The sequence below is a fragment of the Mesoplodon bidens genome, assembly GCF_964165515.1.
Source record: "Mesoplodon bidens genome assembly, chromosome: 15".
Lineage (NCBI taxonomy): Eukaryota > Metazoa > Chordata > Mammalia > Artiodactyla > Ziphiidae > Mesoplodon > Mesoplodon bidens.
The window spans coordinates 22,007,270-22,029,023 of NC_138171.1; the positions used below are offsets into that span (position 1 = coordinate 22,007,270).

The 21,754-nt window shown below is 42.2% G+C and overlaps 1 protein-coding gene across 1 annotated transcript in view; it reads right to left on the reverse strand.

Annotated features, from left to right (window-relative positions):
- Positions 1-21,754, reverse strand: part of CTNNBL1 (catenin beta like 1) — a 161,543-nt gene that overhangs the window by 25,923 nt on the left and 113,866 nt on the right. The window contains exons 12-13 of the mRNA XM_081257772.1: positions 1,858-1,955; positions 355-435 (exon numbers count right to left, since the gene is read on the reverse strand). Coding sequence (XP_081113898.1) covers positions 355-435; positions 1,858-1,955 — 179 coding nt within the window. The remainder of the gene's footprint in view (positions 1-354; positions 436-1,857; positions 1,956-21,754) is intronic.

Here is a 21,754-nt window from a genome sequence, read left to right on the forward strand (position 1 = left end):
AGTGTGTGTGCCGAGACACACTCTGCCACTGTGGTACCAAGTCACAGCACTGTGCTTTGGTCAGATTTTCGAAGAGAAGCTCTTGTCAAGGGTACTTGTGCTACCACCCAGACTCCCAGGTCAGACCGGGATCAACTGTACACATCCGTCCTCTTTAGGGACTTCACTCCTGTTAAAAGAGCAGTTATAACCGCTGGCGGACTGTCATCTGCCCAGCTCTTACGACATGTTAGGTGGCACACAAAGGCAGATGGCACCTTTGCCCTTGCCTGTCCTGTGGGGAGATACGAGGTGCACAAGGGACCCAATGGAGTGCAAGTCAATAGCTGGCAAAAGACAGGCAGGGATACGTACGTGCTTTTCCCCTTCAATCTTCTTGTCGGCCACCTGCATTGCATCCAGATATTTAAAATGCAATTCCATCAGCCTGTCAACCTGAAAGAGAGATACTTCACAGGCATGAGTGAGAAAGAAAGAGAATACCAAGGCAAGAGGACACTGGAGCTCCTATTCGTCTTACTGTCACTCCCCACAAAGGGAGAGCCACTCTACCACTTCTCACTCTGGATACGAGCTTTGCTGCGGAACACATCAGGAATGGATCAAACGAATCGGGCAGAACAAAGCAAACACTTGGCATGGATGTAGTTTGAACACAGGCCATTCCCGAAGGACACTATGCATTCCCAGCCCTTCTAGGACTCCCCTGAATTCACGTTGTTAAAAACAAACAAATTAAAAATTCAAGTCCCTTCTTGCAAAGAGAAGAAGCATGAAGTTACATACTTGATATTCACTTAGAACTATATAGAAATTTCTTTTTTCAAACTGAAACCTTTCATGTTCAGATTCTGCCCCAGAGCTGATCTTTTTTTAAAAAGGTCTAAGTAAAATCTCTTTAGTTGCTTTTCAGTCAGAAGAGAGTGCAAGAAAAACTCCTTCACAACTTAAAAAAAGCCCCTGACTTTTGCTTAGCAATAACCTAAAAATCAGTTTCAAACTTAGCAAAAGTCATGCTTCAAACATGGCCTGAGGAATACTGAGTGGGTTTGAAAGTTTCATTTTTTCCCTAAGACTTCCAAAAGATTGAAGGAACACTGTGAAGCCAGCCTAAACTTCTAACCTCTCTTTTTACTGGGTTGGCACCACTATGGTTCTTGGCAGCCCTGGTATTTACCCAGGAGCTGGTATTGATTAATAGTAGATGTTGCTTCAACACAGCATCAGACAGTCAGGAAGACTGTGCCCAAACCTTCCCTGGTTAACAATGATGACCCTAAGATTTTATATATTTCAGTTTACAAAGTATTCTCATATCCACTATTTCCTTAAACATCAGAAAAACCTGATAAGGCAGGCAGGGAAGATAGAGAGCAACCCTAATTTTAAAGATGAGGGAGCTGACGCACAGACATTAGATAATGTCACCAGGGTGACATGATTGCTAAGATGTTCTGTGTCCTAACCCAATGGCCTCTTCTTCTTCTTCTTGTTTTTTTGCAAACAACAATTGCATTTATTTGTATTACTTACATGGTAACAAATGGTTTCATTGCATATTAAGAATTTTTAAAGCACTGACCTGATCTTTTCCTCCTCATCTTAATGATCCATAATGGTACACTGTTGCGTACAGAAATGGTTTCAAAATATTTGGGGTCAAGGGTAATGCATTAGGAGATGAGAGGCAGAATAACCAGAAAAACCTTTGAGATCCAAACCAATGGAGCCCAGATGCTGGAGAAGATATTTTAGGGCAGGAACACTTAACCCAGCACTCCTCAGATCACATCAGGGAGATAGTGATGCTATTCCCGCTGGTCCCAGTCCCATCTTTACAGTCTAACAAGCACCCACCTTCTCACTGTCATTTTCAGTGAATTTATTCAGAAGCCGGGTCCGCTGCTGCCCTCTCAGGTTCCGCAGAAGGGAAGCCAGGATCGAACAGACATGCTCTGGGTTGGGAAGGAGAAAAGAGAACATGTTGTGATCAGAGCAGTAATTACTACCTCTCTTCAAGCCTGGTCTGGTTCTATTGAAGGAGGAATAAGTAGGTCTTCCCTGACTGCTGCTATTGATTAATAAGACAAGAACCTAAATTGTGTCAATGGAAAATTGAACTGATTTTCACATATGGTGCAAGAAACATATTCAAAAGGGATTATATCCCCAAGGACAACTTGAGCAAGTGAATCAAAACTAAGTTAGAATTTCTGTTCTGCCTATAATTGAGTTTTATTGTCCACAACAGATCCTCAAACTAAGTCCCCCCATTTACAGAAATAACCTGTAAATAGAGTATGAATACTAACCATGAGGTGAGCACATAATGAACAAATAAGACATGTTCTACCATATTCTCAAATCACCTAATAACTTTCCCAGGTAAATACCTGAGAATTAAATAAGAAATATGAAAGGGTCCCAGTGCTATCACTTACATTCTGGTGCACCTAAAATCCCTACCTCAAGTTTAAAGACAGCAGGACAGTAAGGACTTCAAAAGGATAACAATGTTTTTTCAGTCCACATAAGCTATAGGCTTCTATTATGAGATGCTATTCTTCTAGCCAGGGAAGAAGAGGGTAATTGAAGGGTATATTATAGGCTTCAGCTGTAAAGAGGTTCTTTTCTTTAAAAAGAATTTTTAAAAACCAAGGATAATGATGTTGACAAGGAGATGGCAGAGCAAAGTTTGTTTTGAAATGAAATGTTCACAGTGTGGGCAACAAATATTCTGTTTGAAAACTGACTGAACATCTTCATGTGCCAAAGTCTGAGTTCTCAAAAAGTCACTTTCCTCACTTATATCAGAGAAGCATTCGTCACTACTTCATTTTCCCAATCTCTTAATGCTAGAGTTATTCAGTCTTCAGACTCTTCTATTTCTACCTCCTACACCTTCTTCTAGCTACTTTCACCTCCCTGGGGATCTCACCTAGTCCCACAGCTTTAAAGACCATTTCCGTGCTGACAACTCCCAAACTTGTGTGTATAGGCCAGTCCTGTTTTCTGAACACGGGCTCATGAATTCACCTGTCTACTCGCTCTCTCCACTTGGCTGTCTAACAGGTCCTTTAAACTGAACATGGTTTCGGAACCAAGCTCCTGACCTCCCTCCTCAGGCCCGTCCCCAGTTTGTTCCACCGAGTTAATGGCAACCAGGTCCTCCAGTTTCTCAAGCCAAAAACAGTGGCGATACCCTTGATTCTCTTCTTTCTCACACGTCCCGTAGGAACCTTGTCAGCTGTAGTTTCAAATTACACCCAGGACTCCATGTCTTCTTACTGCTATTCCCACTGCCATTACGCTGGTCCACAGCACCATCACCTCTTGCTTGGAATACTCAGCAGCCTGCCTGTGGGGCTCTCTGCTTCCACCCTTGCCCGCTTTGGCCTGATCTCCATAGAGCAGTCAGAATGATCCTTTAGGTTAAAACCTAAGTCAGATCCTATCATTCTTCTGTGTAAAACCCTCTAATGGCTCCCCACTCACTCAGACTACATGCTGTTTCTAACGTCAGACAGGCTTCTGCCCTGGGACCTCTGTACTTACTGTTTTCCTTGCCTGAGATGCTCCTCACCAGACTATCTGCATGGCTCAATCTTCAAATCTAGTTTTACTCAACTGTCATCTTCTCAACGAGGCTTTTCCTTGACCACCCTATTTAAAAATGCAGTGCTCCACCACCACCGATTTCCAAGTCTTAACTGCTTTATTTTTCTCTTCAGCATGCATTATCTTCTAAAATACTGTATAATTAATTATTTGTTTTGTTCACTGCCAACCTTCAATTAGAATATAAGCTCCTTGAAGGAAGGGATTTTAGTCTGCTTTGTTCATTGGTATATCCCTGGTCCCACAACAATGTCTAGCACATAGTAGGTGCTTTAGAAATACCTGCTGAATAAATGGGAAGAAAGCAGGCCCTCAATACAAGTTTTTGATGGTGGTGGTGGTGGAACCAGACAAACAAATCACTCTTGAACTCTGGGTATTTTTCAAATGCCTTTGAATAGCTTTCACCTTTTGTATATAGTGCCTATCCCAAGTTCAGAGTAATAGCACCCTTGCATTGGTAATATGCTCTCAAATCATCAGTTACAAAACGGTCCTTAAAGATATTTTGCATTTGGGAGTAAGTGGATGACTTTTTCTTAGGGAGCCATCAGTTTGAATAAAATATCTCTAGTCAGTAGATTCACTTTTTCTTTTTCTTTCTTTTTTTTTTTTTTTGCGGTACACAGGCCTCTCACTGTTGTGGCCTCTCCCGTTGCGGAGCACAGGCTCCGGACGTGCAGGCTCAGCAGCCATGGCTCACGGGCCCAGCAGCTCTGCGGCATGTGGGATCTTCCCAGACCGGGGCACGAACCCATGTCCTCTGCATCGGCAGGCAGACTCTCAACCACTGCATCACCAGGGAAGCCCAGCAGATTCACTTTTTTAAGTCTAAATTTTTTCTTAAAATACGCTGTGGAGAGAGGTATTATACCTTCTCAAGACCCCAAGTTCACCCCAATATCTTTCTTCTAACTTCCGATGTAAAGCTGGGATTGAGCTGGTATAAGCTCCACCTTGAAAAAAAGGAAGGGGCACGGAACAGGAGGAGGGTGAGATGAGGGTAGAAAGTGGTGAGTGGACAGAATAGGACCTGTCTTCACAGGAAGGCAAAAAACATCATGAACCTAGGGTAAGGAACCAAGACAGCTCGGCTCAGGGTGACAAAGTATAATAAGAAGGGACATCTTTGGAGGCTCACATCAGGCAAAAACAACAAAAAAACAAACTTCTGTGTATGTCAAGGAGAGAAGATTAGAGGAAGGAAGAGTGGGGGACGTAATCAGTTCTGCAATCTTGGGCCAAGCAACTGGATGTGGCTCTGATCTCTTCAAGTTGGTGAACAGATGTGGGACAGGCCATAAAAAATGCAGTGAATTTTAACAAGCTTAGTTTTGAAACTTTGAAATTACTCAGCATGACAACTGGTAACAACCTCCATGTATATATATGACAATCTGACAACCACAGAGGAAGAAAAAAAAAAAATCAGCCAGAGAGTTCTCATAGATTATCTAGGCCAAATCTCTTATTGTACCTATAGAAAAATCGAGGCCCAGAGAGAAGTAACTTGTCCACACAGCTAATTGGTGAAAGAGGTAGAACCCAAATTTCAGATTACTCACTCAATCATTCACTGACCACTTACCTCTGTGCCTGGCAAGCACTTGGTTATCAGGGCCTCCAAACAACATAGTATCCCTAACCTTAAGGAGCTCTGTATTTAGTGGGGAAAACAAAACAATAATTACAGGGCAGTGTGACAAGTTCCATCACTGAGGTAGGCAGAGGGGATCTGGGGAGCACAGACAAGGTATAGCTGACCTAGAGGAATTCCCACTGGAGGTAACAAACAACTGAAAATCTTAAAACAAAACAAAACTAAAAAGCCATGGCTGACAACTAGATAGAGAAGATAGAGCACTCCAGGCAGAAGGAACAATATATGCAAAGGCCGGTTTGGATGGCGTATCACATACACATGGGGGAGGAGAGGCCAGTCAGGTGGGGAAAGGCTGGAGAAAAAAGCGACAAGGATGCACCAATGAATTTTAAGCTGTAGAGAGATAAGACTAGATATGAGTTTAGACCAATCCTAGGCTGCTAGAGTCCTTTGAGAGATCAAGATAATGTTTCTCTTTCCTGACAAATTTTTTGTGTTTTTTACCTGAGTTACCTCTTTGCCTTGGCTGTTAAGAAGCTCAAAGGTGAGTCCATGCTCAACCACAGGAGTCAATTTCTTTTACTACTTTATTATTGACTCTTTCCATCCTCAACCAATGGATTTTAAAATAAAAGGAATGGATGCATATGGTAAAAACCAAACTATACAAAAAGGTATGAATGTCCTCAACAAATATTTATTGAGCACGTACTAATATTTTTCTTTTCCCATACTCCTCTCACTACCCTGTTCATCTCTCCCAAAGGACAAAAAACTACTAGTATCTTGTGTACATTTACAGGAGGGGAAAAATATATATACATACATACACACATGTATGTATATATACATACATGTGTGTAAATATATACACACATATATTCTCTACTATATTTTTCTATACCAGCACATACTTTTTTTTTAGTGGCTGCCAGGAATTCCACTGAACTTATTTATCATAATTTAACTAATGTCCCAGTCATGGATATTAGGTGGGTTCCAGTTTTGGGTTGTTTGTTGTTTTTGCTATTAGAAACAATGCTGCAATGAACGTCCATGTACATGTATTCTGGCACGTATACCTTTATTTCTGGCATGGATACACTTTTGCACATATATTCTTATGGCAAATTCCTAGAAGTGGAAGTGGTGAGTCAAAAAAAAAACATATAAAATGTTGAAAGATATTGACAAATTATCTTCCAAGAAGGTTGTACTGATTAACTTCTACTCTCAGTATGTGTATGTGTGTGTGTCTATGTGTTTTGTACACACAAAAAGCTTTGATGATTACCTTTTATATGTGGGAAGCATGTAATTTAGTAGGAAAAGCTTACATTTTGGAGTCAGACCACGTAGGTTCAAATCTAAGCTCCTACCACTTGCTCAAGGGCATGACCTTAAGTAAGTTAATTAACCAGAATGTGCTGGGAAATACCTACATGCACATACACATATATCATACATACACACTGAGAGTGGAAGTATAATTTTACATACATAGTGAAAAAGAATATCTGTTTTCCCATATCCTCACTCAGATTGGATATTATCCAACTTAGAAATTATGACAACCTTGTAGGTAAAAAATGGGATCTTCTTTCGATTAGCATGTTTTTATTTTTATTATGAATAAGGTCAAACACCTTTTCTGATGTTTACTGACCATTTGTATTGCTCTCTGTGTGAACTGCCCGGCCTTATCCTTTGCCCATTTTGATTTCTATGAGCTCTTTGTAAATTAAGAATATTACCCTTTTGTCTTCTACACTGCAGATATTTCCCCCAGTTTGACATCTGTCTTTTGACAAATTCTTACTCAAAGCTAAGATTTAGTATCACCATATTGTTTTGCTGTAAGTTGCTTCAAATTCCGGTATGAAAGTAAGTAGGGTACAATAATAACTGTCACCAATTTATTGTGTATCAATAACAGTAGGCTTGAGTCTGTAAACAATTTTCTCATTGAATCTTCACTACTAAGCTATGCAAAAGGTACAATTCTCATTTCTGATTTAGTATGCAGAATCCAAGTGTCAGAGAGGTTAATCAATTTACTTAGTAGGTCATGTCCTTGAGAGAGTGGTGGGAACTTAGATTTGAACCCGTGTTGTCTGGCTCCAAAATGGAAGCCTTTCCTACTAGGTTACATGCTCCCACATATAAAAGGTAACCATCAAAGCTTTTAAAGAAGAAACTTTTATGATAAAAGAGATCAGAAACTAAACCATGCAAAGCCTGAAAATGTGCTTCATGGGGGGGCTCACTGTGTCCAAAAGACAGGCACTATGTAAATGTGGATTAACAAAAAAGTCAATAGTTTTAACAGGAGGAAAGTGAAGCGAAAGGCCACATGGAGGTAAGACATGAATAACACCCTTCTTTTCTCTTTTACTGAATTACTCTTTCCAGAAGCAATTTCTAGCAGAGTCCAAATAAAGAAGTGACTTTGAGTTCTGGGCAGTTCCACAAATACTAAACCAAAACTTCTCAATAATTCTCCCATTTAATCTTCCTGATTAAGATGGATGAGGAGTTGCAAGAGAATGTTCTTTTTTTGTGTGTGGCGGGGTCCACGCTGCGCGGCTTGCACAATCTTAGTTCCCCGACCAGGGATTGAACCCAGGCCCTGGCAGTGAGAGCGCAGAGTCCTAACCACTGGACCGCCAGGGAATTCCCAAGAGAATGTTCTTTATATACCTCAACAAGATGGGATATGGGGTGCTGGTGGCACAGAGAGAGTGTCAGGAGCTGTAATTTTCAAAGAGGAAAATATAGAGGAGAATCATTTTTTCTGGAACTAGATCATATTAGCATGTATTTCCACAGCTCATCCCAGCCTGGAACAGGAGATACCTTGATCAACTGCAGTGGTATACTAAGAACAAATGACATATACCTATTAGTTCGGGATTTTAAGCAAAGGACAGGTTGTCAAAGGCAGACCTGAATCTGCCTATGTTCTTTGCATCTCTCTCTCTGGGTGCTGTGGCTGGTCGTAGGTCACTGGTGCCTGCCAGATAGGAAAACACTTCATTCACCCTAAGTTTTGCGCATACACGTGAGTGCAAACACACACACACACACACACACATGCTTTCATTAGCCAGTAATAAATGTAACTTCCCTAGGAACAGATTTCAGCCCAAGGTGGTGTCAATTTCTCATGCACCAAGGAGATGGGGAGAGCTGCTGGCGCAGAGCGCAGGGGAGATAACAGGTTTATCTGCTGGCCAACACCGCTCAGCTGCTCTGTCATTTCGACAGGATAAAATGGAGGTGAAGGATGGCTATGGAGCTGTCAGTATAGACAGGGTGGATGTGGTGGCCCCACTGCAGAGAACAACCTCTAAGGCAGGACCCAGGAAGAGCAGAACATACGCACGCACGTGCACACACATTAAAGGAATCCACAAAGCGCAGGGAGGGGAAGATCACGCAAATCTACACTTTGAAGTCACTAGGTAAGGAGGCAGGGGTCTTGGTGGAGAATTAGAGAGCCAGTATTGAAACTGTGTGCCAGTGTGAGTCCCTGCCTGCTGGGTGCCTTGCTCAACAGTCAGACAACTGACTGCCTCAGACACTAATTAGTGAAACTGCCTAGAGGAGTGGTTCTGGCCTATTCTTCCCCCAGCTCAAATCCCTTCAGGGCCTCTCAAGAGTGATTAGCAATGGGTTAGACCCCCCTGGATATATGCAAGGGGGGCTAAAAGTTTGATTCTCTAGGGTCAATCAGAATTCTGTAATTTTCAGAGCTGAAAGGAGAATTAGAAATCTTTGGTTCAACTCCTCTGGGATTTCGAGTATAGAAACAAGAGCCCTGATAAAGGATGTGATTTGCTGCTTCCAGTCAAAAGTACCTTTCTAGGTCACTGAAATCTAGATCTGCAATTTGTCCCCCCCCTTCTTATTTTTTCCTTCTTAAAATCATGACAAACACTTCTGAGAATCTGATGAACCCTTATGCATGCTATTCCCTCCTGTATATATAGATACAAATGCCACATTTCCATGAAGTTTCAGAGTGTTCCCATCTCTTAGGGATGGCTCTTGGGTTAAGAACCCAAGATCTAGTATACCCAGATCAGAGGTCTTTCCAGAATGGCACAACCAGACTGCGGCAATCACTCTAACCAGCCTCCTGCAGTATGTGCCACTTTCTTAAAGAATGAGATGGAAGTGCATTTCCCATCCTCATTCTTAAAAAGGTATAGTCTAAATCCCAATAGGCTAACGTCACCTCTCTCTGTGAGGAGAGTTATCCATCCAGATGGGCCTATAAACAACTAGGCCTATCAGTGTCCTACTGCTGAGAGGTACACTGAGAGGACTAACTCCAGGGACCTCCTCCAGAAACGCCAAGTGAATTAATTAATTATGTGGGGCTTCAGGATCAGACTTGGATTCAAATCTTGCCTCTGACACTCACTAGCTGGTTAAACTAAACCACTGGCATACTGTTTAATCTCTGAGCCTCAGTTCTCTTAATTTGTAAAATGCGGCTGTCCCTTCTATGATTAAGTCCATTGTATCAAATGAGATATGTACACAGTAGGCACTCAACAGACATTAGTTTGAGATCTGCTGCATTGAAAAAGAGCATCACAAGAGGTTCTCTCACTGAGGCACCTGCCAGAGATCGCCACCTCACTCCTTCCGTACTGCATCCTGATCACATGTTGGCAACTGAACATGTTTCAGTCGGCCTGGGCTATTCTAACTCGCCCCTGCTGAGAAAAATAGGAACTTAGATGGCTTGACTTTCTCAGCTGGTAGGGCTATTTTCTACAACTCGAGATTTGTTCTAACTCTAAAATGGAACAAGGCCAAATTCACTCAGACTCTTTAATCCCACAATAAATTAAAATAAAGACCTTATGTGTGGTTGCCTATAAAGCCAAATAATACAAGATTCTGGGAGACCTGCAAACAGCCCTGAGGTGGGCAGTGGCTATTTATCAGTAAGCTGAAGGACACAGCACATCTAAGCAGAGATGGTCCTTGCCTTTTGATCTTGTTGCAAGAACTGAAAACATAACACATGATCTGCAGAGGAAATGAAAAAGACACTCTCCTTTATGAGTTTTATAACCACAGGACAAGTAATTACAGGGCACAAAGTGGTACATACACCAGCCATTCCTTTACTCAAACTTCTGAGTACCTACTCTGTGCCAGGCAATGTGCTAAGTACTGGGACTGTAGAGATGAAAGATGATGGTCCACTCTAGAGAAGCTCATCCTCATCATCTTATGAGCAAGGCTGGAGGTGTTACACTGGCAAGTAAATGTCTGTGAGCTCACAACCCCAAGTTTTCTATGGCAAAGCTGGTAGACAGAAGCTAGAATTTTGGGTTCTAGGAGCACATTTAATTCTTGAAGCACAAATTTGGACCACATTCTTGAATCCTGGGACAAATGGACTACTATTTATATTAGCAAGTCTCCTAAGGTGAGGACTGGGGTAGAGGTAGGCAACAGAGGGAAGAAGGTGACGAGGTGCACAGTAATAATCCCCAAGTGTGACTTCTTCATCCTTCTGTGCCTCTGGATTTCAGAGGTGTCCCACTTGCATCTCTGTTGGTCCCGTGAGGCAGGGGAAGATTATATTTACCAGAAAGGAAAAGGAGGCATTAACCAGCTGAGCTGGGCCACAGGACTATCTTTGGGACCGGAACTGACACTGATTTATTCATTTATTCATAAGATAGAATCCTACAACATATAAGATTCAGTGTTTGGGGACTGAGACAATCAGACAATCCTGCCCTCTAGGTGACTGAGGTATACTATGTCTAAAATTACTTGACAGAACGTGATAGTGAATGGGAAAGGGGCAGAAACTACTGATGAGTCAAATACTCTTCCAGTGAGGATACCTGGGGAGGCTGGTAGGCAAGATGGCACTTGAGCGGAGCCTTGAAGAACAGAAGCAGGCAAGAGAAGAGCCTCGGCAGGAGAAGGGGCAATGGGAACAACAGTATTCCAAACAGATGGACAAGCATGAAGCAAAGGCATTAAGTTGAAATGTACAGGGTGCAGGCAAAGAACTGGGAGGAGATCAGCATGGTGGGAGGCAAGGGGGACAAAAGGTGATTAGGTTGGAAAGGTGGGGAGGGGTGCAGATAATGGATAAATGTACATGCTGGACTATGGAAAGTGGACCCTAACCAACACCCCAATGGCCTGGCATTTAAATACTGGCCCAGCATGGCTCATTGGGGAATGAATTCAGGGCTGATCTGCCCACCCAGCTTCAGAGCCTGCACCTCCTTCCAGCAGCCCAAATGGTTAAGAAAGATATGGGTCAGCCAGAGTTCTATTCTTAGGACGGAAATGGTCCCTGTACTTCAACCAGCAGTGCCATGTCATGGCAAGATCTTGCAGGGACACTTTAAAATTCAAGGCCATGCTGAAGAGCTGCCTTTGTTTAAGTCCATTAGCTCTTTTGTTTTAATGGGATCACACAGAAGTGATCTTCCCTCATTTCTAAAATGAAAGCCATCTCTGTTTTATTGCTGAACCTTGCTGCCCACCTCCCCCTGAGCTCCCCCAGATGGAGAGACATCCTGCTTTCTGGTAAGACTCTAGATGCAAACAGGATGTTTAAAATACCTTAATTAGGTCGATCTTGACTTCAGCACTGGTGTGTTGGAATACAGATTAATCTGTTCCATGCCTGGCACTGGCAGCTGAAGCAGCAGGAGGCCCTGTCAAATCAAGCCATAACATCACACTGCTCTGCCTTTATTATTATTTTTTCCTTTTTTACATTTCATTATAATGGACATCTGCCTACCAGGGGATGTGGTAACCCAAGAAGAGTCATGCATGTGCACTCAGCCACTCCAGTTGAATATTGATGCAAGTCAAATCAAACACTCTTTTCAAGACAGATGGATCTGTGTTAAGCATCTATATATAGTCCCTTTTAACACGTACACAAAATACATATATTCCTATTCTTCACAAACATTTACTGAATCCTGGCAGGCACTGGGCTACAGACTGGGACATAAAGAGGCAAAATTTATTGTAAACCTATTATGTGCCTATGTGTGCTCTGCATGTATTACTTTATTTAATTCTCACAACAATCCTTTGAACCATGTTTATTATCCTCCCCATTTTACAGATAAGAGACTAGAGACTCAGCTAGGAAAAGAAATTTGCCTCCCAGGGTTTCACAGCTAATTAGGAAGTAACCTCATTAGTTCCACTATAATAAAACTTGATTATTTTCCTCAAGAGTTAAAAAATACCCAATAAGCATATTAAAAAGGCATTCAGCCTCAATAGTAATACAAATAAAATCATGAGATAGTTTCATTTGATAAAGTTTTCAAAATACCTGATGCCTGGAAGGCTGTGGGGAGCTCCCGTAAGCTCTCCTACACTGCTGGCCCTATAAGTACTGATGACGCAGTACTGAAACCGCTCTTGCTATGTGAATCTCCCGGACAGATGGTAAGCTCCTCCAAGGCAGGGTCCATCTTTTTCACTGACACAGCTCAGTGTCTAGCCTTGTGCCAGAGATTCAACTAATACTGAATTTGACATCCTAACTAAACAGCATGGTAAGCCAGATGTGAACTTGGAATATAAATGATGAGACTCCTGAAGGCCATTTTTCCAAAAAGTAGTTTTTAATATGTTTGTTGTTTGCAATTTTGAATGCATTTTCCATCGAAACAGGCCCACTGAAATCCAGTTAACCTGAAATACAGCCAAAATTAATTCAGTATTCTCATTTTTCAGTTACAGTGAGATTCTACATAGTGTCTAAGCATCTACTGGGTACAAAGCAATAAGACAGGTGTTGCTTTTTAAAAATTTAGTTCCACTTTCCCATGGGATTTCTTTCCTTCCTTTCGGAGTTCCAGTAGCACTATGGATTTAAGAAAGTGTTTAAGTGCTAGCTTAACTAATTTACGGATTTGAATCTGTGGGAAAATGGGCCTTACAGCAAGAAAGGGATATGTATGCCCAAGCAATGCTTCTTTCTGCTACACAATTATTCTCCAAGGACTCAGAGTGAAAAAAAAACAAAAACAAAAACAAAAACAAAAACAGAGGGATGTGGCATCTAATTCTCCCAACTCAGGGCTTGAGCTGAAAGCATGAAGTTCCCTAAAAGTCTAATGTTCATATATCAGGGAAGGCCCATATCTTAGACGGGCTGAAGGAGAGGTCCATGAAACCCTAAGTGTCTGCCACGTGCATACGCAACTGTCTCCTTGGAAAATGATTCCAATCTGTAGTTTTCTATGGCTCCTACAAGGCGCTTTGTCAGTGAAACCAACCCCATCACTCAGGCAGCGGCAGTGTGGATTGGGGAATGGTACTCGTTCTGGGGAGTACCACTCTGAGATGGCCTAGACGAGCTCTGCCCAAGAGAGGTGTTCTATACCAAGTGGCAGCATCCTGACTGGAAGAGACCGCCAGCTACCTACCCAATTTCTCTTATGTCTTACTAATAGAACCTATATTTACTTGGTAATATGCCCAGCTTAAAAAAAACAAACAACAACAAACAAACCACCACTTCCCTCATAGCTAGGTATGACTGTGTGACTAACTTTGGGTCAAGACTTAAGATGAACTGGTATTTGGGACTTCCAGGAACGGCCATGACCCCTTCTGCCCTGCTCCCTTCCCCTTTTGCTCTTCTGTAGTTTGGAATGTAGACACAGTAACTAAAACTCTAGGAACCATCTAAGACCATGAGGCAATCCTGAAAACGGAAGCCAGGCATTTTATAGGTGCCTGGGGTGCATAAACAAGCAAGCAAACATCCCTGGCCCTGTGATAAGGAAGAGAATGACAGAAGGAAGCTGGGCTCGGGCTGACACTGTGAAAGTGCCAGTCCAGTCCTGCTGACCTCTGGGCTGACTTTACATGAGACAGAAATAAACCTCAATGTGTTCTATTTTGTTTAAGCCACTGTGATTTCAAGTTTCTGTTACTAGCAACCAACTGCAATTCCTAACTGATATACTAATTCAGTAAGTCCTTTTCCAGGAAGTCCAAAGACAGACTGCATCCTGAGAGTCAGGTATTTACCCCAAGAAAGCTGAGTGTGCAGTCTCACTCATGTTTGGAACCAGCCACACATCCCAGTGGGGAAAATCCTAGAACCAGGAGTAACTGCTGGTGAAAGGCACATTCCCCTCTTTTCATCTGTCTTGAAGGATCTCCTCAGGACACTTTTCCATTATATTCTGGAGAACCTGGCTGGAAGGACTGACACAACTTTTTTTTTTTTTTTTTTTAATTAAAAAGATTAACCCTCATCCTTGTAATGGCAGAAATGCATGCCTGGAGTTTCAGCACCTTTGTTTCCTCTCTGCATTCCCACCAATACTCACATAAGCAGAACTCACACCCAGCAGTATTTTGAAGAACTGGTATGAGAGGCTCAGATGCCTGGTTTCTGACTCACCAGCCTGAGTCCTTTAGTGAGCCCCCTTGATGAAGCCATCTGAATGTCAGGTGTGGCTGGTTAGAGTTTACTTTCCTTTAGCACATCACTTAGGAGTATTTCATCTAAATTAAACTGACTGTGGCCTAGAAGCTCTTTCAGGTTTAAAAAGGTAAATTATACAGTTACCACTCCTCTCCCCACCCACGCCCTACAAAAAACATTAAAAAATCTTTAGATCCTAAAATGAGACAATTACTATGAGTATTTGTAATGTGGCTTTTTTTTTTTTTTTAAAGAGTCCTTTTCAATGGTTAGCTTACTGTATTCTCCAATAAGCCTAAAAGGTTAGGAAAGCACAGCAGAGCCCTGTTGTAACATGGATTTGGATATACTTGAGGTTAAACCTAAGTGCCAGAATTCTCCCACATTCTCCCCTTCCTCAGTGGTTTCTTTGCTATTCCAATCTCCCACTTTCCAAGTATCAACCTGCCTTGGCTCAGAAGAGCTGATCATCACAGCCCCAAAGCAAGGGAGGTATTTTCACACTCCTCTGAAAGCCATCCCTGGATGCCTGCTTTAGATCAGAAATTCAGTTTAGGGGGGAAAAAAAAGAAAGAAAAATCTGTTTCCAGGGCCTTCAGGGAATGATCTAAACCTACCTCTGCACGACTTTCATCTTATTCACCAGTCCTGCCTTTGCACTCTTCAAACAGCCGCGGCTCCTCCTCCTAGTCTTCCCACATTTAGCAGTAAAGTCCTCTTTTAAGCTGCTGCAGCCTCACCAACTGTTGGGCTCCACACACTCTTCCTCCAGACTCCAGGGCTTCGCTGATTTCCACAGAAACCAGAAAAACCTGCTCGCAGACCCAAGGCGGCCTTACGTTCATTTTCTTGAAGTCTGACTTCTTAACCCTTTTTCCATCAGCCGGTAATACAGCAGTGAAAGTACAGAAGGAATTTCAGTGCTGCACTAACACAGTTCTTTCATTTCCATTGTGAGACTAACAAACTAAACCATTCTATAATCTGGCACACACAAAAACTACTGGGAAAACATGCAGTCATCTCTGCGAAGTTGCTTCAGGATCATATTCTAACAGTTATTAGACTCATAATAGGGAGGAGATAAAGGAACCTGGCTAATCCTAAAAAACACATGGCATTTGGGAAGACAGAGTCCATATTCTGTTTTACGAACAAGATATAATCAACAATTGGCAGATATATGCAGTACTTTACCATCATCATTTTCTCACAAGCTAATTTTTCCATATACTCACTGCAACCATTTTACAGTTGTACAAATAAAGAACTAAGGGTCTGAGAGATTTACGTGCCTTTCCTGACGGGTCTTCCTCCCTTCTTCCCTCCCTCCCTTCCTTCCTTTCTTCCTTCCTTCCCTCTCTTCCTTCCTTTCTCTCTCTCCCTCTTCCTTTTTGCCTGCTCAGCTTGTGGGATCTCAGTTCCCGAACCAGGGACTGAACCCGGGCCATGGCAGTGAAACCCGAAGTCCTAACCACTAGGCCACCAGGGAACTCCCCAATGGGTCTTTCTTAAGAGAAAAAAACCATTTACTAGTGTTACATGCCAGGTTACTGTGCTAGGTGCTTCACATACTCTTTCTCACTTTATGTTCATGACCACACTTGGAATGAATTCTCCCCATTTTACAGATGAGAAAAAGTAAGGCCCAGAGAGGTTATATGTTTTATCCAAGTTCTCAGAGTTAGTAAGAGCCAGAGACTGATCTGACCAGTTTTCTCTCCACTGCCTCAAATCTGCCTTTTTAGTGGTAAACTAAATTTACTAGCACCCAAATTTCTGGGGTACTTCTTAGAAAACTGAGCTGTAAAAAATAAGCAGGGAGCCCATTTTGAATATAGCTATAAATTGAATGTCAATGTCCCTTGCTTTATACAAAGCAGATGGTTTCTGGAAAAAACTGACTTCGAAGTAATTTCTCTGAAACAAATCCTACTTGTTTACCACTATGGAATCCAAGATGCATTCCCAAGGAAAGAATTCCCCAGCCTGCTTCATCATCACTGTCCCTGCTGGCAGTGGTATCCCAGAACTCCCCTCAGCCTGGCTTCGTGCTTTTCCCTGCTCAGTGAGACACCCCCACGAGGACTACAGGAAGTCTTCCTGCTCCTGGGAAGCCTCTGACCTCACCCTGGTAGCTCCTGGAAACTGTGTGTAAGATAGTAGGACACATGTTGGCACAGGGATTGGAAAACAGAGATTTTATTCTCCAGCATGACACGAATAAGTACAGTAATAATCAGAAAGGCACTCTTCCTTTCTGGCACCATTAGGTATTCAACAAATAGTGGCTGAAGAAAATTTTAGAGTGAATGAACTCATGGAAGACGTCAGTCGAGGATTCCTTTGAAAGGCCACCTTACAAAGGTTTTCACAGACTTCCTAAATGACTCCTAGTTCTGGGCAAACACCTCAAGATGACCTCCTAAGTCATCAAGCTATGCTCAGATGTGGGCATCTCTCATTTTAATGCTTAATCCTGAATTTACTACTTGCAAAATGTCTTCTGTAGCCTGGAACTTTGACAGAGATAAGACATGCTGGGAATACACATTTCCAGAAGTACTTCTTAAAAAAAGGCCATGTTGGAAGGAGAAGGGAAGAGGGCTAACATTTGTTAAGCACCTACTATACGCCACAATGACTCTGAGAGACAGATAACTTACTGAGCTCACTGGGCAGGATGTGGGTCTCCTTCCACCACTGTTTTATTGTTTCAGGGCATGTCTCATGCTTCTGTTGCACGGTTTTGTTGCTAAGCAAGCCTGCTTGGTTTTGTGGGTAAGCAAACTTGCTTTCTTGAGTGATCAAGGGGTCTCCCATACTTTTTCTCTACTTACAGTCCCCTAGTGGGATTAACTATTTAATCACCTCCTTTGTCCCTTCACCTTGTCCCTGTCAGTTTTATAGATCCCTGCTACTCAAAGTGTGGTAAGAGGACCAGCAGCAGCGGCACCACCTGGGGGCTGGTTATCAACACACAACTTCAGGCCTCACCCTAGACCTACTGGAGCAGACGGTGTTTTTAAAAGATCCCCAGGTAATCTGTCGGCAATATAAACACTGAGAAGCACTGTTGTAGATGCAGTATATCTGAGATCAATGAAGTTAATTAATGTGCCTAATGTGATATTGTGATTTATAATAAGAACTATTATATTTGGTCCTTGTCCCCATTTCTGGCAAAGAGCTCCTAAAACCCTTGGAATTTTCTAAGTGATGAAAGCTACAACGGTGTCTCTTGTTATGTTAATGTTATGTTGCTAGGAGAACCAACCAAGAGATTAGAGTGATTGGAGGATTGCAACTTTCAGTCCCAACCCCAGATCTGGGAGGGGATAGGGGCTAGAGATTGCATCAATTACTAATGGCCAATGATTTAATCAATCACGCCTATGTAATGAAGGCTCCATAAAAACCCCAAAAGGATGGGGTGTGGAGAGCTATCGAGGTGCTGGGAGAGCGGTGTGCCTAGAGGGGTGGCATGGAGGTTCCACACCCTATCCCCATGCCTTGCCCTATTCATATCTTACATTTGGCTGTTCCTGAGTTATATCTTTTTATAATATACCGGTAAGTAAAATGTTTCTCTGAGTTCTGTGAGCTGCACAGAACCCAAGGAGCAGGTCTTGGAAACTTCTGGTTTATAAACAATTAATTGATCAGAAGTACTGATAACAACCTGGGCTTGCGAATGGTGTCCAAAAGGAATAGGAGTGGGGCAGTTGTAGGACTGAGCCCTCAACCTGTGGAAAATGCTCCTATCCCAGGTCTATAATGTCAGCATTGTATTGAATTCTAAGACAGCCTGCTGGTGTTCGAGAACTATTTGTTGGTATGCGGAAACCACCCTCACCTTCACGTTGGAAACTGAGTCTCAGAACACCTAATTTAGTTACACAACTGGTATAAGCTGGGATTTGAACTCCAGTCTGCATGTTCTATAAGCTTTTCCCCCTACACTATTAAGAACTATGCCAAGCTTACAGCTTAGAAAAACGCATCTAACTTAATATAAAACACATAGAAAAAGCTTTATAACAAGATTATTTCAAAAATTTAGGTTGATGTTATAAAAAATGTTCACATCCCACATTACAAATATGCCCCCCCCCCGCCAAATTCACATCTTACGTAATACAAAAAAACTTGGTAATAGAGCTTTTCTGCCCTGCCTTGCCAGTATTATAAATTTTCCTGTTTTATTTCTAGAAATAACTAAAGGTTGCTTTGGTGATGATTAAAAGTCATTTAACTCTGGTTTTCAGTTGTCTCTTTAAGAGACTAAAGCGTAGGATCAAGAACATAGGCTTTAGGTTCTAGCAGACATTAATTTAAACTGTGCACGATTTGAGAAAGTGCTTAACTTCTTGGGGACTGTTTCCTCAGTAATAAACCAGGCTAATGATACTCCACAAAGGGCTGATGTTAGGGATAATGACATCATGGATATACTGGAACACAGCAAATACTCAATAAATGTGAGACACCACCACAGCCATCATTGTCAACAGTAACCTCAGACTGGCTGGCACATCATCAGGAAAATCAGCCTGCTAACGAGAAAAGCAAACACTGTTTGCTTTTCCACGAGTTTGCCAGCCAGCAGGCATACTTAACAGAGACATGACTTATTAGTAATCGATACTTTTAAGAAAGTTGTAGGCATATTTTTAGTGATTATCAAAATGATCACTTAATTTATTTTATGGTAACCCTGCGGCAAATACGGAACAAATTAACCATCATTTTCTTTCTACTTTGGAGCCAGAGACAAGGAAGAAAAGTGTTACAAGGAAAAAAATATAAGGAATGAAGAAGAGACAAGGGAAAAACACTGAATGTAATACACACCACAACCATATCGTATGTGTGCATAACCTTATAGTATATAAAAGCACTTCCCCATATACCATCTTATCCAATTCTCACACACTGTGAAATATTATTATCTCCCTCTTTAAGGGTGGGGAAACTGAGGTTCAGAGAGTAAATGACTTACCGAAGTCACAGAGCCTATGGTAGAAACACAAATCCAAACCTCCTGAACCCAGCCCAGGGCTCCTTTCTAATAGGCTACTTAAGGGATTTGAAGCTACTACTGGCAAACAGAGGTGCTCAGCTGCAGAAAATCACCCCATGATGGTTACAGCAATGTTCTCCAACCGCATCCCCAGGGTGACCTCCCCAGCTCAACACATAGATCCTTTAATAAACCTGAATCTTAAAGAGAAAAGAGCTGCTTCACTTTAACCTGATACCTGAGAATAATTTGTTTGGAGATCCTTTGTTTGGCTACCAGAAAAGAATAGTCAACATCTTTTCAACCTCTTTCTTATGCTAATTATATTTCATCAGCATCTGGACACCCATAAGCAAAATCAATCTGACTATAAAAGCAAGCCAAAGACATTTTCTTACCATAAGAGAAACAAACAAGTAAGACTGCAACATGATTAAATACACAGAGCATTTCCCCAGCAACCTGCAAGCTGCTGTGTATAAAAATCACATCCAATATCACAAAAGTCCAGGAAGGTGGACACTAACAAATATCTCACACACGTAACTGTATTCTTTATGAGCAGTGAAATGTATACAGGTTTATTTTCAGTTTATCTCCTTCTACCTTATATCTACTGTTAGATGCCAACATGTCTAACACATTAAAATATTCACACATTAAAAAAAAATCTGAAAGGCATCTTCACTGCCCTTACACTATAACCAAGTGAACTCAGTCGTATTAGCCTTCAGTCCGCACCTCCTTTCCTTACCATCCTGAAGTCCCAGCACATTAACAATACTTGGAAGAGCCAACATCACCACCCAAGCACAGCTTACCGTTCCAAACGGCTATCACCTCTACAACCTAATTACTTAACCTGAAATCTATCCTGCCTTCTAAAAATATACAGTCCTGTTTCCTAATTTTATTAAAAGACTCACCCCTGTCAAATATGCCCAAGACACACTGAGTAAAAACAGCAGGTTACAAAACAGCATATACACCATGGATCCACTTATACAAAATTATATGCACATATATCCAACCCCCACCCATAACACAGATGTTCGAATGGATAGTGTCCACCATGTTTCTAGTCATTAACTCTGGGTGGTGAGACTGGGGGTGATTTTAACTTTCCCACCCTTCTTTTCCACAATGCTTGACTTTTCTACATTAGGTTAATTATTCATACTCAGAAAAAGCAATAAACATATTTTTAACAAGGCTTCCCCTAAGACCCGCCATGTCAACAATCTTCTCTTGGCCCAGAGAGAAAGTAAAAAGTATGCTTACCAAGGCTTATGCTCTGAGCATTCTGGCTAGTGGGTCTCAGCACTAGCTGAGCAACAGGCTCTGGAGCTTTTAAAAAATACAGATGTTTGGGCTTCCCTGGTGGCGCAGTGGTTGAGAGTCTGCCTGCCGATGCAGGGGACGCGGGTTCGTGCCCCGGTCCGGGAAGATCCCACATGCCGCGGAGCGGCTGGGCCCGTGAGCCATGGCCGCTGAGCCTGCGCGTCCGGAGCCTGTGCTCCGCAACGGGAGAGGCCACAACAGTGAGAGGCCCGTGTGCCGCCAAAAAAAAAAACCAACAAACAAGAAAAACAGATGTTTGGCGTTCCGATGCTCAGAATTCCTGGAGGTGGGGCCCAAGCATGTGTATTCTGTCAAAGCTCTTCAACTCAGGAGGGTTGAAAACTATGGATTCATGTCTCATTCTCAAGGGGGCCAACAGAGGGAGAAAATAGGCCAGAGTGCTGAGTGAAGTGTTTAGAGGCAGGCAACTGCAAAGTAAGCAGATGGGAATGTTTAGGAACAGAAATTGAAGGCTGAAGCAGTGCTGAGCTTCAGGCCTGAGAGGCCACCGAGAAGAGAGTAGAATATCAGTGGACAGATACACCCTAAAGTCGGAAGCCAAGAAGAGGTGAACAAAGTGTGGCAGGGCAAAATGTTTGGAACTGAGAGAGTTTATGCAGTACTGGCTGCAGGACTACTGATGACTTAAAAGAAATCAAACAGGAAAAGACACCAAGCAGTTTAAATTAGGCCCACTACTACT